The sequence below is a fragment of the Condylura cristata genome, unplaced genomic scaffold (genome assembly GCF_000260355.1).
Source record: "Condylura cristata isolate star-nosed mole 26May11 unplaced genomic scaffold, ConCri1.0 scaffold00029, whole genome shotgun sequence".
Classification (NCBI taxonomy): domain Eukaryota; kingdom Metazoa; phylum Chordata; class Mammalia; order Eulipotyphla; family Talpidae; genus Condylura; species Condylura cristata.
The window spans coordinates 5098889-5113902 of record NW_004567130.1 but is presented as its reverse complement, the minus strand read 5'-3'; the positions used below and the strand labels follow the sequence as shown (position 1 = coordinate 5113902).

The following is a 15014-nucleotide window of genomic DNA, read 5'->3' as shown; positions in this document are numbered from 1 at the left end:
CAGGAGAGGTCTGCTGCGCCATGTGGATCTCCTCCGGGGCAGGTGGGGATCGAACTCATGCTGAAGTGGCTTAAGCTTCTTAGTGCTGTGCTTTAACCCGCTGTGCCACCAGGGAAGGCCCAAGACATAGGTGGTTTTAACAAAACTTAGATTTAATCGACTCAGTCTATAAATCACCTTTAATATGCTTATTTAAAATTGTCAATGATACTCATTTCAAGGCTCTTGATTATCATTTGGACATAAGATCATCCAACATTAAGAGAACTGTACCTCTCCAAGATTCACTCTGGCTTCAGATCTGCATTTTCAGATCAGTGGGGCAGGGGTGGTAGACAGTCATGGGGAACAGGCAGGTAGTGAGTGGGGGAATAGTAGTGCCTGAGGCCAAGGTGGGGATGGAGACCAAGTTATCTAGGGTCTTGAAGCCATTTGGAATGATGTACTTCTCTTCTGATAGAAGTCTATCACAGAAGGGTTTGGGCAGAGGGTTGAGCATGTGAGGAACTCTGAAATTAATGTCAGACTCCAATAAAAAAGGGGAAACTTTCCCAGCGTGGAAATGACCACCACTAACCCCACCCGAATGCCTTTCTCTTTTTGAGACTTCAGTGGCTTGTAAAGTTTATCAATTGATCAGGGGCAAACACATGCGGGAAGCTGAATCTGAAGCAGGAGGATAACATCTTCTGAGTCTTAAACTGAATTCAGTAAACAGGCTTGTGTCTAAGGAAAAGAAGGGGAGCAGGTATTTGTCAAGGTGTATATTATTTCAAGGACTGCATATTATTAACATAATTTAATAATAAAGTGATTTATAAGATCAGTAACAGAAAGATCTCAATAGGTGATCATGAGACAACTTCAACAAGACAAGAGCTGGTTGATACCCTCAAAAAGCAATCTGTGTTAGAGCTTCACTGGAGGTCACTTTACATTATCAGATTAATTTAGAAAATGAGATATACTATTTAAAGACATTAAGTCAAATCAGAAGTCACGCATGTATTAACTTTGAAATATCTACTGTTAAAAAACACTGCATTCATAATTGTTTTGATTACTTTATAAAAAATATCTTTATAAAAATTATAAAAAATATCTACTGTTAATATTTAACTGGTTATATATAAAAAAATTTAGGATATTTTCACAGGAACCATTTTTGCATTTACTAATTCATTACAATTTTATTACCTTGTTAATGTACATTTTCTTCAAGTCTGATTTTAATTCTGCCATTTTTATTTGCAATTTTAAAATATTTATTCTTAAGAAAGTTAAGATTTATTATGCTTAATACCTCAAAGAAGTTGAAGATTTTTCCTACTAAAAAATACTTTTTAGTTACATTCCCATTACTATGTTGAGACAAGTCAGATAGAGAGGATAAATGTCTAACAGAATACCCCAGAAAATTGTCTTTTCCTCCTCCTCTTTATTTCTGTGAATGGATATAGAATCTGTGTATATTTACTTCATGGATTTCAGAATAATCGCACAGGATGGTGATTACACAAAACTGCTGGAAATAGGCATCCCCTTCATTTTCAATTTATTGAAATGCTATATTGTGAAAGCACAGAAATGTTCAGATCACGTATACTATGGACTCCTAATATAATTATCTAGATTCTCTGTATGTTTTAAAAGGAAACTTTATTTCGATATAATTTACACGTCATACAATTCAGTCACTTAAAATGTACGGTCCAGTGCCTTTTATTTGGAGTTGTGAAACTATCACTGCATTGATTTTTAGAACATTTTCATCACCCCAGAAAGAAACACTTTATCCTTTAGCTGTCGTCCTCAGCCCACCCCCTCCCCCAGCTCCACCTAACCCCCAGTCTCTTTTGGGGATCTGTAGATCTACCTTGGAGGTTTCATATAATGAATCATCTAATATGTGGACCTTTGAGAGTAGCTTCTCTCACTTAACGTATTTTCAGAGTTCGGTGTCACAGGTCACAGCTCCTAGCAGTACTTCCTTTGTTTTGTCGAACAGTATTCATTTATATGCTGAACCACTTATCCATCCATTAGTTCATGGGCCTTTAGGTGTATTACCTAACTTTTGGTTACTGCTAATCCTTTTATTGTAACCTATCAAAGTGGCTCTTCCATTCACCAACCAGGTGGCTCTTCCATTCACCAACCAGAAAGCCAGCATGGGGACCACAGGCACTCCTTTCACAGAGGCTTTTACGTGAAGCGCCAAGGAAGTGGACAGCTAGTCCCTGAAAGGAGTCTGCCCTGTGCCCCTGGGGGGTGCGGGCATGCGAGGAGGTGCGGCTGTCGGGGAAGGGCACTTGCACACAACCCCAAGTCCACAGAGGCACCAGGCAGTGTAGACAGCTACCTTCCGGTGTTTTATCTTCTACAGCAGAATGTTACTTTGGGCTTAACAGCTGGTGAAGACCAGCAGATGCCGCGTTTGATGTGATCAACTTGAGAGGAAGAATGGAGTATTTCATTAGAGGTGCAACGCAATTAATTCTCAGGGCTCCTGGGAGTGCAACTGGAAAATAAGTCCAGGGGCTAGAAGAAATGAGGGAGAACGAAAGATGCTTAAAATTCAATTCTGTTTAATTCTATGTGTGTGTGTGTGTGGGGGGGGTGGGCTCATTAGCAAATTGCTGTGTGGACACTGCTTTTATTTTTCTGCCCTTGGATTGTATCCTCTGAGTTCACTGGGTTGAAGTCACCATCTCTAGGCCTTTACTCATGCTCTCTTTTCCATCTTCTCAGTTTCTATTTCCCTTAGCTAATTCTGCGTCATTCAGACCTGGTTCACAGTCTCTGCCCTGTCAGGCTTTCTCTGACTGTTCTCTCATGGAACTTACCCTCTTCAGCACTTGGCATCTGATCTGGTCTGTGAAGACTAATCTAGCCCTTAACTTTGCATTATTTTTGTTTTTCATAAGAGAGAGCTTATCTTTCACATGTATAAATTACTAAGGTAGTATAAAATGTGATAGACATGTTATTTATCATTGCATAAATTAAAAACCTTTTAGTTGTTAAAATAAACTACTTTATTTTTATTTTTTAAAAGATTCATATATTTATGCATACAAGAGGTGGGGTGTAGGCCAGAAGTGTGGAAGAGTGATAGGATCCACCAGAGACAGAGTGGGGAGCAGAACAGCAGGTCTACTGACATACACTGCTGAGGGGAGCAGCGGGTGAGACAGGAGAGGTCTGCTGCGCCATGTGGGTCAGCTCCCTGGCCGGGGATCGGGATCCAACTTGTGCTACAGTGGCTAGCTGGCGATAGCTTCATAGTGCTGAGACTTTAACCATCAAGAAGGCCCAAGTTAACAACTTTGTACCATACTAATCATTTCTCCTTGGAGATACTGGCGCATTTATTCAAAGTATATTTCAAGCCATTAAACATAAAATTAAAAGCACTTCACTAATAGAGAATTGTTCAACAGATATCCAATTTCCCCCTCACTATGAAAAACCATTGAAATGAGGCAGACCTGGGATTTGCAGATTTGCAGCACTTGGCCATTTATAAAGCTTTGTAAATGTGGAGTGCCTGTTGTTTAACCTTAACCTAATGCTCAGATTACTTGCTAAAGCAGCCCAGCTTAAAAACTGGGGATGAATTGATGTGGAACTTTGACTTAACAGCAGAATCCAGTACCCGTGATTTTCGGCAGCCTCTGCTGGTCCCTGAGTTACTGCAGCGTCAGCAGGGCATAGAACAAGTTCTCTATGATATGGGCAGGTGGAGAAAGGAGAGTCCCGGAGCCCTCAGTGGCTTGTTCAGGCCTTCAATGATCTTTCTACACCATTTTGTAGTGAGGCGACCAGGCTGGGGGCTGGCAGGCCTCGCCCCAGGGAAATCTTTCCCCTTCCTGAGCTCCCCCCCAGTCTCTACTGCTCTCCACTGCTGGATCCTGGGCTGCTGCCGCCCTCAGGGCTGTCTCCCAGCACTTACACCCACACCCCACCCCAGGCGCTCCCGCAGGCTCGGGGATAAGTCCACAGGTATTGAGCACAGATGCTAAAGGCGGGAGGATGCCACTTGCCTACAGGTGCGCAGCTCAGTCTGGCTCTGTTTGCTGTGTAGCCGGTGAGCGTTCCTGCTCAGCAGAACAGGCAGTCAGTCAGTGGTAACAGGTGCAGGTGGGAAGCAGGTGCTGTTGGCTGGTGGGACTGTGGCGCTTCTCAAGTGCCGAGAGTCTACCCTGGGCCCCAGGCTCCCTCCCTTGCCGCTACTTTTGTTGTGTGAAGAAGGAGTTCAGCATCATTGGTTTAGGAGACCACTTCCTCAGGCCTGCCATCTGGCTAAGGTATCAAATTCTATTGGAACATAAATCAACTATAATGCTAATGACAAATAATTAGAGCTTTGTATGTGCCAGTTACTCCCCTCAGCACTTTATGTGTCTTTGCTGACTGGATCTTCCCAATCCGGGGTGGACAGATTGTAGGTTGGTCTCCATTTGACACAGGAAGAGGCTGAGACAGAAAGCTAAGTGTTACCTAAGGTCACACCCTAGCAGCTGGTGGCGCAGCTCCACCCCCAGGCCTCTTCTCGGGTGTAGAAATTGTCTCTCAATTCCACGAAACACCAGGTCGTTCTGAAAGCAGCACGTTGGCTTTTATACTCACTGGAGGCTCTGTGTTCATTTACATGTGCGGAAGTTTAAGATCAGTGCTGATGGGGGTTTGGAATACAAAGCGTTTACATCGATATTTTCTTATCCTTCTCCATCAGACCATTTTGCGAATGTGTACATTTATATGACAAAATATAGTCTACAAACTTGAATACTGTAGGAGAGGTCGGTGAATTTTCCTCTGTAGAACCAGAGAGAGAATGTTTTAGTCTTTGTGGGTCATAGAATCTCTGTTGTGGGCCTCTCTGGTGCAAGGAGTTAAATCTCAGCACGATCAAGCTTTTAGCAGTCTCTCAGCGTCTCTCAGCTTGTGTTCAATCCCTGGCCAGGGAGCTGACTCTCATGGCGCAGCAGACCTCTCCTGTCTCACCCACTGCTCCCCTCAGCAGTGTATTTCAGTAGATTTGCCTGTTCTGCTCCCCACTCTATCTCTGGTGAATCCTCTCACCCCCTGCATGTCTGGCTGACACTCCAGTTCTTATCTACATAAATTAAAAAATATAAAAAATAAAAAAAGTCTCTGTTGTAACAACTCTGCTCTGCTGTTAGGGCAGAGACAATTTGCAGATGAGAGTCTGGCTGTGTGCCAATACAGTTCAGTTGCAAAAACAAGTGGCAATGGGTTTGTACTGGGTGATTAGTAGTAAAAAGGTTCTTTTTTCTCTCTTTATTTTAGTTGCAAAAAGCACAGGATCAACATGCAGCATCCATAAGATGTATTGAGGAGATGCAAGATCACATACAAAAGTACAGTTTAAAGTCACACAGAAAATAGCCTAAGTATTGATAAGCATATAAGCAGCTGCAAGGAAAATGGAATTACAGGCTTTTTTCACCTCCCACCTCAGCCTTGCTTCTTCCCAGGTTTTGTTCCCCACATGTGATAGAGGGCTCCTGCGGGCACAAGCACAAGCACACACCCCTGTGCTTGCAGACACCTGAGCAGAGAAGCCAGCAAGCAGGGGCCTCTGTATATGCATACAGAGACCTGAGCTGAGGATGAGGGATAAAAGGGGGATCATAGGGACTGGGGCTCAGCTGCTGCCTCCCTGCCTGCTGGTCCGCTTATGAGTCTGGTCCCTTGATTCAGCATTAAAAGTCCTGTCAAATATTTACCAAAAGCTCCAAAATTCTCCTTTCATATGCTGGAATAGCAATGAGCCTGCCAGGCCTGGGGTAGTGCCCAAAGCAGAAGCGCATGATACTGTATCATGGTGTCGTCGACAACAGTGTCAAGCTGGTAAAACGTTCATAAGGCTTTGTGTTCTTCTGAAGTGGGTGAACTTGGCACATTATTTCTAAGTGGTGCACTTTATCTACAACCCCGCTAGGAAATTGGCTTTGCAATTTTTTTTTTAATTAAAAATTTTTTTTAAAGATTTATTTATTTGTACATACAGAACTGGGGTACAGGCCAGAGAAGCAGAGGGTGAGAGGATTCACCAGAGACAGAGTGGGGAGCAGAACAGGCAGATCGATGAAGTACACTGCTGAGGGGAGCAGCGGGCGGGTCAGGAGAGGTCTGCTACGCCATGTAGATCTCTTCCCCCCAGGCAGGGCACGAACTCATGCGGAAGTGGCTTCAGCTTCTCAGTGCTGTGCTTTAACCCGCTGAGGCAGCAGGGAGGGCCCGGCTTTGCAAATTTTTAAGAATTTATGTAATTGCAACTTCAAGTGCTGAAAAATTATGTGATTTTTCTTTAATCTCTATGTGAACGTAATATTTGTACTTTTTAGGATTGAAAAAGAAAATGTCAAGCTAAACAATACCATCAAAAAACAGGGGCGCAAAATTGAGCAGCTTCAGAAAAATCTGCTGAGTACCAATATGGTGAGTCAGTCTCACTGAAGAAGGTTATTTTTCCAGCAGTGGTGAAGAAGGTTCTATTTCTCCAGCAGAAATACCAATATATAAGCATGTTTGGATGATAGGAAAAGTCTCAAAATACAAAAATATGCATTGTGTTCCTATCACTGTGTCTTCCTTTTGGCCATGATTTTGGCTCTTGTTTATAAGGCTGCCATGACCACTGACAGATGCTTATCTCTTTGAGTTCCTGATGTAATTAATGTTTTAGCATTCTTTTTAAAGTTCCCAGAAATTTGAGTAATGGTTTAATGTATAATTTCTGATTCCTGTTGTAATCTAAACCCTTAAGTGAGATTTTGAGATTGAATTACATTTAATGTAAATTCTTCTCTTCATTAACAATGAATAGTAGGCCACTGTGCAAATATTCTTCTGAAAGGAATGCCTTTCTCTTTGTTGGGATTTAAAAAAAAAAAAACAGAGGGAGATCCCCCTCCCTCATCCACCCCCTTCCCTGCAAAATGTGTCTGATTATAGTTGTCTGTTTATTTTTGTTTTGTTATGCTTTTTTTTTCCCCCCCAGGTCCCTTATTTGGTGCCCCTATATTCCTCCTATAAGTGAAACCATCCAAAATTTTTCTTTTTCCTTCTGACTTACTTCAGTGAGCACAATCCCTTCTAGCTCCATCCATGTTGCTGTGAATGGCATTAGTTTATCGTTTTGATTACTGAATAGTATTCCATTGTGTATAAAGATCACATTTTCATGTTGTCATCTATTTGGGGGTATTTGTTTGCAATAAACATAGAGGTGCAGGTGTCCTTTTGAGTGAATGTTTTGACTAGTTTTCTGTGGGGATCTTTAGGGTTCTCTAAGTATAATATCATATCATGAATTAGACTATTCTTATTTTTCTCCAGCAGATGGATGATATTACTGTGAAACTGGAAACAGCATCTTCAGCCTGGCCTCATCTGGAAGCAGAAAATCAACTTCACCCACAGGAGTTATCTATGGAAGTAATGCAAAACAAATGTGAAAGACCAGAGAAGAAAAAGAAATTGAAACAAGTAATAGTAAACCACAAAAGTCCTGTTAAAACAAAGTTGGTAGAATGCTGTCAAGTGGAGAAGGACATGAGAGTAATTGAACAAACAGTACAGGATATAGAAGAAAAAGTTAAAGAAGTCAGTCTACTTTTACAGGTTAGTTTTTTGAACTTGAAAATTTCACTGCAAATTAAATTTTGGGTGTATGCACACATTGTATGTGTTTCCTCTACTTCCATTACAACAATTTGTTTTGGAAATTTCTGGAAGGAAGGTGCACATGTTTCTCCCTTTAAATATCTCATCAGTTTTCAACAATGTTACCCCTAAATCTATCTTTCAGTATGATTCTCTCGGAGAATCATTTTGTTTGGAATACCAGTTGTTATAAAATAAGACTACACTTAGGAAGAAAAGAATCTTGATTTAAAAAGCATAACATGCTCTTAGATTATTATTAAATTATGCTTTCTCAGTTACAATTTTTTAAGTTGATTCTAATATTCCTTGGATTGTCAGATAAAAACAGTGATTCAGCTTCATTGTTACAGTTCACACTTAATTCAGTTGACACTGATGAGGAATATTTTGAAACAGTTTTTGCACATTTGACATTGCTCTCTGAATCATTGATCAGAACAAAGGAAAATAAATATAGCTATTCAGATGATAGTCATTTTAAAATGTATCATTTCATTTGCTTTAGACAAAAATAACATCTCAAGAACACTTAGAGCAACTAATAGAGAGTCACAATACTTCAGTGAGAAGTCAGATGGAACTCAGTTGTAAAGTTCTGGAAACCGAAGTTTCCAGAATGAAAACTGAAAAAGATTCCAACAGAACAGAACTAGAAAGATACAAGCATCTCTACCTAGAAGAAGTAAAAGCCAGAGAATCTTTGGAAAATAGGCTAAGCAGGTAAGCTAAAAAAAGGAAACAGAGTGGGCCCTCCCTGGTGGCGCAGCGGGTTAAAGCACAGCACTAAGAATCTAAAGCCGCTTCCGCATGAGTTCGATTCCCTCCTGCCCCGGAGGTGATCACATGGTGTGGCAGACCTCTCTTGACCCGATCTGCCTGTTCTGCTCCCCACTCTGTCTCTGGTGAATCCTCTCACCCTCTGCATCTCTGGCCTGTACCCCAGTTCTGTATGAATAAAAAAAAAAAAACAGAGATCAGAGATCATAGAAAATAAATTTAGCAATTAGCCTCCAAAGCATAATTTTTTATAGGCCTAGCAGCTTCATGTGATTAGTATGAAGGGAAAGCTAACTAGATAATATAATTTTGGAAAAGTTGATAATCAGTGAATTTACCTTTATTATTCCAGGATGTCGGCATCTTCTCTCATTTTGGTTTTATTCCATTTAGTTTTTCCCCCCTTTATAATGTCATATAGTCAACCTGGTCTACTTAAACCAAACATTTTGAAACGTTAACACCTTTAGATGGAGATATTGTTATAAGTTGCTTGTAATAATTCCACAAAATAGAAATATTAATGAATTCATTTTGGGGAAGGTTATAGTTTAAACTAAAATAGTCATGTATTTCTTACTTGCTCTAGACTGGTAAATGAACTGTTTAGCTATGATCCTTACATTCTCAACAGAGGGTGCCATGAGACAAACTACCCTTCACAGTTTGTTTTTCTGCTCTACAGAAGGCAGCAATGAAATAGGGAAAGATGCTCCTGGAGGTAAAGAGTGGTATAGTTCAGAAAGTGACTACAAGTAACACTGTGATCCGCTTGTGGGGGTCTGTGAGAGACCCTACACCATTCTGGTAACAGTGTTAAACACTATTGCCTCTGGACTAGTTTAGTTCCTTTGGTCACCACTAGGGGGCCCTCCTAGTCTCTCTCAGAGGTTATTCCTCAGTGCCAATGTTTCATTTCTTTAGCGGCAATGAGAGGAATATAGAGAATAATAAAGGCAAACTCCTGAACATGTCCTCAACGGGTAGTGTACTCCTTTGATATCTAAACTGGATGTTGAGCTATGTTCATGGCTCCCTCAAGGATCCTGTAGGTGGCGCCATTCCGAAGGGAACAAGTGTTACCTGTGAAGGCACCTGCCTCCCTAGAGGCCTCCCTGCTCTGAATTCCTTGTTAGCCAGGACTCCGCCCAGAAACATACTTCTTTAAACATTTTTAAATTGCTAATGTAGACAATAAGGGGTCTCCAACATATTTTGAGTATTAAAACTCTTCAGCGGGAAATTCTCCTTAATGTTATGGATACACACACACACACATACACACACACACACATATACTTATATACATATATACATATATATATAACTTGTAGTATATATAATATATATATTAAGCAAATTTTTTTAGAGAAAAATGAAATATTAAATGCTTGGATTTTGTAATCTTCACAGGATGAATGATAAACTAACGAAAATCAGTAGCAAACGTCATATGGAGAAAATGCATAACAGATGTCTACTCAGCACTTTTGCTACCAGGCCCAGCACAGGGCCACCTTATGTTGCAGATCTTAACCATTTAGTGCCCTATAGCTATCTTACTGCAAGACAAAGTTCAACTGCCTATCCCACCTCCAACGCAGGGCTCTCAAATGACAGCAGAGGCACTTACTACAACAAGGTGAGTTATATTATCTCTTTAGCTTTGAGCTTTAAATTCTAATGCAGCACTCATTTGTGATTTCCAGCAATTCTGAATTGTTCTGTGGACTTATACATACGAAATGTAAGCCAAATATTAGTGCTAATAAAGTAGAAATTTTACCTTTATAGGTCCCTGGGTCACTCATTTTCAAGAGATGTGCCCACTACCAATGTTACTAAATAAATGTTACCAACTAACACATTTCAAATTTCTTGAAAATCTGCATTTAATTAAATATTAGAAGTCAATATTATTGTTTGAGAATGAGAAGTCTACACCTCAAGATGCTTTGGCTTTGCTTTTTAATTGGTTTCAGTGTGACTGTGGTTTACAACAATATTCAACTTTCCCTGTATACCCCATCCCTAAGTATCCAAATACCTAATCACATGTGGATGCTTATTATTTTAAGTAATCCAACTTTAATACATTTTATGAATTAAAGAAACTTATAAATTAATGACAAAATTGATTAGTTTTTGTCTTTTTTATGAGAGAACATCTGTAATTGCTATTGTACCTCTAACATTTTTATCTCAATTTTTATTAAATATGGTCCTTTTTCTGAACAACTATAAAGGACATCCCTAAATATTCAAAATCAAGCAAATACTTGATCTTTTAAAATTAAGTCCACTCAGGTTTTTATACATCACTGTCACTTGAATGAAGACTGAGGTAGCAATGAAAAGGAATCTTTTAACAACAACTAGTTTTCAATGTTATTATAATTTCCATTTCAGTCAATGCACAGTAGCTTATGGTTCTGATGGTGTTTCTTGATCTTCATGCAGGTAAAAGTAGCAATGGTCCATTTTAAATGAAGTCTCAGACTTATTTTTTTCATTTGACCTCTGGTCATAATAAATCATGATACAGCAAATCTAGGGCTTCTTAACATTGTAGCCCTATAGGGTTTAAGTACTTCAAAGTTGTGGAATTTTGGTCTATTGGTAAGAAAGAAAGAAAGAAAGTGAATATCAAATACTTCTGTAATTTGTTAAATGTTTTCTCCCCCCCAAAATAATGCATTATTTTACAAAAAGAGGTGTGTATTTGCATTAAAGCAATATAAGAGATTTTTGTGGAAAATTTTAAATTCATTTTGGAGAAAAGGATTGTTTATTTTTAGTATTTTTAGATATGTAGAAAAACAGTTCCACATATAGTTCCAATGTATAGATAGTCCCCCTGTGGGGCATTAGTTTGCCAAATCATGCCAGCTTTAATAAGGAAGGTTAAAAAGCTTTACTTTATCAAATACAAAGACATGTCTCCACAATGGCTATCAATGCCTCAAAAAAGTTGACTAAGTGTTGCTTGGGTGAGTTCTTTGAGTGTTTTACATATTAACCCACTATCAGTTGTGTGATGTATTTATCCCATTCGATAGGATTTTTTTTTTAATCTGCTAATACTTTCTTTTGCTGTTGTAAAGAGTTAGAATTTGAGATGTGCCAGCTGTTTCATTTTGTTTTGACATCTCTTGCCATAGAAGTCTATTATCTAAAGACATTTATATCTGTAATATTGTGAAAACCAATACTCATTTCTGTGCATTTGATTGTTCAGCTTTCCTATCTAAATCTGTAGTCCATTTTGAAATTTTTTTGTACATGGAATTAGAGAGTGATCCAAGGTCATTCTTTCCCATATGGTATCTCGTTTCCCTGCTCCCTATCTTAAAGAAACCACCTTTCTCCGTTTTATGGCCATGACTTCTTTTTTCATAAATTAGGGATTGATATATACATGGATTTATTCCTGAGCTGTTGATTCTGTTCCATCAATCTGTGTGTCTGCTTTTATGCCAATACACTATTGTTTTGATTACTGTTGCTTTATCATATAGCTCAAAATCAGGTAACATTTCTCCACTTTTCTTCTTTTTCTCAGAAGTGCTTTCTCTCTTTGGAATCTCTTTTTTGATACTGTATAAATTTTAGTATAATTTTTTCTATATCCTTGAAGAATATCACTGGCATTTTAATGGGAATGGCATGAGATCTCTGTAATGCTTTTGGTAAAATAATCATTTTGACTACTAATGATCACCATCGATGAATGTGGGGTATCTTTCCATCTCTTCATGACTTACTTGTTCCATATTTTTCCTCATTTATTGTTCGTGTATAAAAATGCAAAAGATTTTATATGTTACTCTTGTACCTCACCACTTTACTGTATTATTTTTATTGTTTTTAATATCTTTTAGCTGGTCTCTTCTGAGTTCCCCATTTATTATGGTTCATTGCCTGCAAATATAGTTCAGGATCTACATTCTTCTTATTTCTTGTTTTTGGCTGATTGCTCAAACTAAAAACTCTAATACTATGTTAAGCAGAAGTGGTGGCCCTTGCCAACCTTGCCTTGTTGCAGACCTTAAATAGTCAGCCCTCAGTTTTTATTGTTAAGAAAAGTATTGGCTGTGGGTTGTGATATACAGCCTTTATTATATTGAGGTAAGTTCTTGCTCTTCGAGTCGAGAATTTTTCTCATAAATTGGTCATATCAGTTGCTTTCTCAGCATCATTGATAATATTAAATGGAATTTTTATCCTTTCTTTTGATAATATATAACCACATTGATTTGTGCACATTAAGCTTTTTTTACATACCAATAAATCCAACCCAGTCATGGTGTATAATCTTTATAATATAGCATCAAAATTGATTTGATGGCACTTTGTTGAGAATTTGTGTATCAGCAGTCATCAGAAACATTGATCTATAGTTTAGGCTCCCTCTTGGGGGCTCCACAGGTGTCCTGGAGCACACTTGGCCCAGTAACCTCAGGAGCACAATCTCCAGGAAAATCTGTGCAACTTTCTGGAGCAGATGCACAGAACCCAGGGCTCACTGTTAGCCAGCTTCCGAGGACCCAGGAGCGCCCATCCTCCCTGCCTGGACTTGGCAGGATCCTGGGCAACCTGCCAGCTGGGTAGACTGCAATCTGAAAACCCACTAAACAAACTGATTTTATAAAGGACAGTTTTTCTAACAATTGTAAAATAATGTATTCAGTGTAAAATCAGATGTGAATTTTTAGTATCAATAAGGTCAAACATCCCCTTTTGAGATTATGTTTATTCAGTGGCCCAATATTTATTATGCTTTCTGTCAGATTAATCTAAGTGACAATACATCTATATGTTCTCTTTCTATTATTTATTTATTTGTTGTTTAAAGATTTATTTATTTATTTATGCATACAAGAACTGGAGTACAGAGAGGTTCAGGGGGTGAGAGGATTCACCAGAGATAGAGTAGGGAATGGAATAGGCATACTGACTGAAATACACTGATGAGGGGAGCAGCAGGCTGGACAGGAGAGGTCTGCCATGCCATGTGGGCCACGTCCCTGGCCAGGAGTCAAACTCTAACTGTAGTGGCTGTGGTTAGCTTCACAGTGCTGCACCCCTTGCACCACCAGGAAGGCCCCTGTTCTCTATTTCTAAAATTATCTGAAATGAGTAGGAATTTATTGTTTTTATGTGATTATTTTTCTACTTAGACAATTCCCAAGTAGGTCTGCTCTCCAAAGGTATTATTTAAAGACCAAATTTCATAAGGTAGAAATCATTCCTAGAAGTCATTGTGTTATCTCTTTTTAATTTAATCCCTGTAATATTTTACTTATTTCAGATAAAGCAAGAGTTGGAAGATGCTATAAATAGAGAACTAAAAAAAGGTATGTTGCAAAATTTGAGTTAAATTTAAATGGTATTGATTTCTGAAATAGATGATAGTGTCATCTCTTACATTTTTGTGCATGAAAAAAATCACAAATCAGATGAAAAATGTGGAATCATTCACATTAAATATATACTTACTGTTATTTATTCATCATGCTCCATTGCTTTTCAAAAATCAAAATAATAATTATGTATCTCTTTTTACTTCTGGCCATATCTTCCCTATACTTCTTCCATCCCTGTGGAACTATCAACCTGCACACAACTGTTCTCAGAAAACATGGGTTTTGTCAACTGCTCATGGCTCTAATAGTATTTTGAGGCCAAAACCTCTCTACCCTCCTCCCGTAAAATCGACACCCAGACTCCCGTAGCAGTCCACAGTCAAGCAGTTAGAGTTCATACAGCCGTGGTTTGGTGTGTGACATTTGGGCCTACAGCCACTTACTTTGTCGCTGTTTACATTTGTCTCCAGGGGAAATTCCAACACCCCTAATATTGATACTGTTAGGGGGAAAGATGTCCTGAATGAACTTTACAGATACAGGTTTTGTGGACTCCACCCCCACCCCAGACACCAAAATTACAAATCCCAGCAACACCAAAAGGAGGGGTTAAGGACCCGAGGGCAGAGTGAAACAGACATTTTGGGTTTTGGGGTGTAGGACCGGACATGATGAGTGGAGACTCTTTCTCTCTTGGCCTTGGGGCTGGTGGCTAGTGGCTTGGCTCTTGATCAGCCTCAGGGCACTATTGGGGTTCCAGGCCAGGTCAGGGGAACTGTTAGCATGCACTAGTTAGCTTGTATCTCTTGCTCTCTCTCTCCCTGGGTTGTTCCTTTTCTTTTTCCCTTGTAAATAAACCCATTATTGACCTTTTTTGTGTGTCTGCAGTGCAGTTAAATATTAAGCGCAAGGGTGAGGACCCACATTCACATTGGGTTGCCCTGTAACAATACCAGGCTGCAGGGTACCCTTAGCTGGCGAAGGCCCCGCTGCCCAAATGCTTTACCAAATACTGTCTGGGTTCTTCACCTGCACACACAATTGCAAGAATGCTGAGGCTCAGGAAATAACAACAGAGGGATTTAACAAACTGGAAAAAGGCCAGTAATGGCTGTTTGCTTTACCAAAGTCTTGCTTTACCCAAGTACTGTCCTGCACAAAGACTGTCAT

At 39.4% G+C, this 15014-nt stretch overlaps 1 protein-coding gene across 1 annotated transcript in view; it reads left to right on the top strand.

The window, feature by feature from the left end:
• The window catches only part of LOC101618471 (ankyrin repeat domain-containing protein 26-like), an 85849-nt gene extending 72760 nt beyond the window's left edge, over positions 1–13089 (top strand). The window contains exons 20-25 of the mRNA XM_012730828.1: positions 3597–3742; positions 6378–6471; positions 7372–7656; positions 8207–8421; positions 9892–10120; positions 12907–13089. Coding sequence (XP_012586282.1) covers positions 3597–3742; positions 6378–6471; positions 7372–7656; positions 8207–8421; positions 9892–10120; positions 12907–13089 — 1152 coding nt within the window. The remainder of the gene's footprint in view (positions 1–3596; positions 3743–6377; positions 6472–7371; positions 7657–8206; positions 8422–9891; positions 10121–12906) is intronic.
• Positions 13090–15014: the final 1925 nt, after the last annotated feature.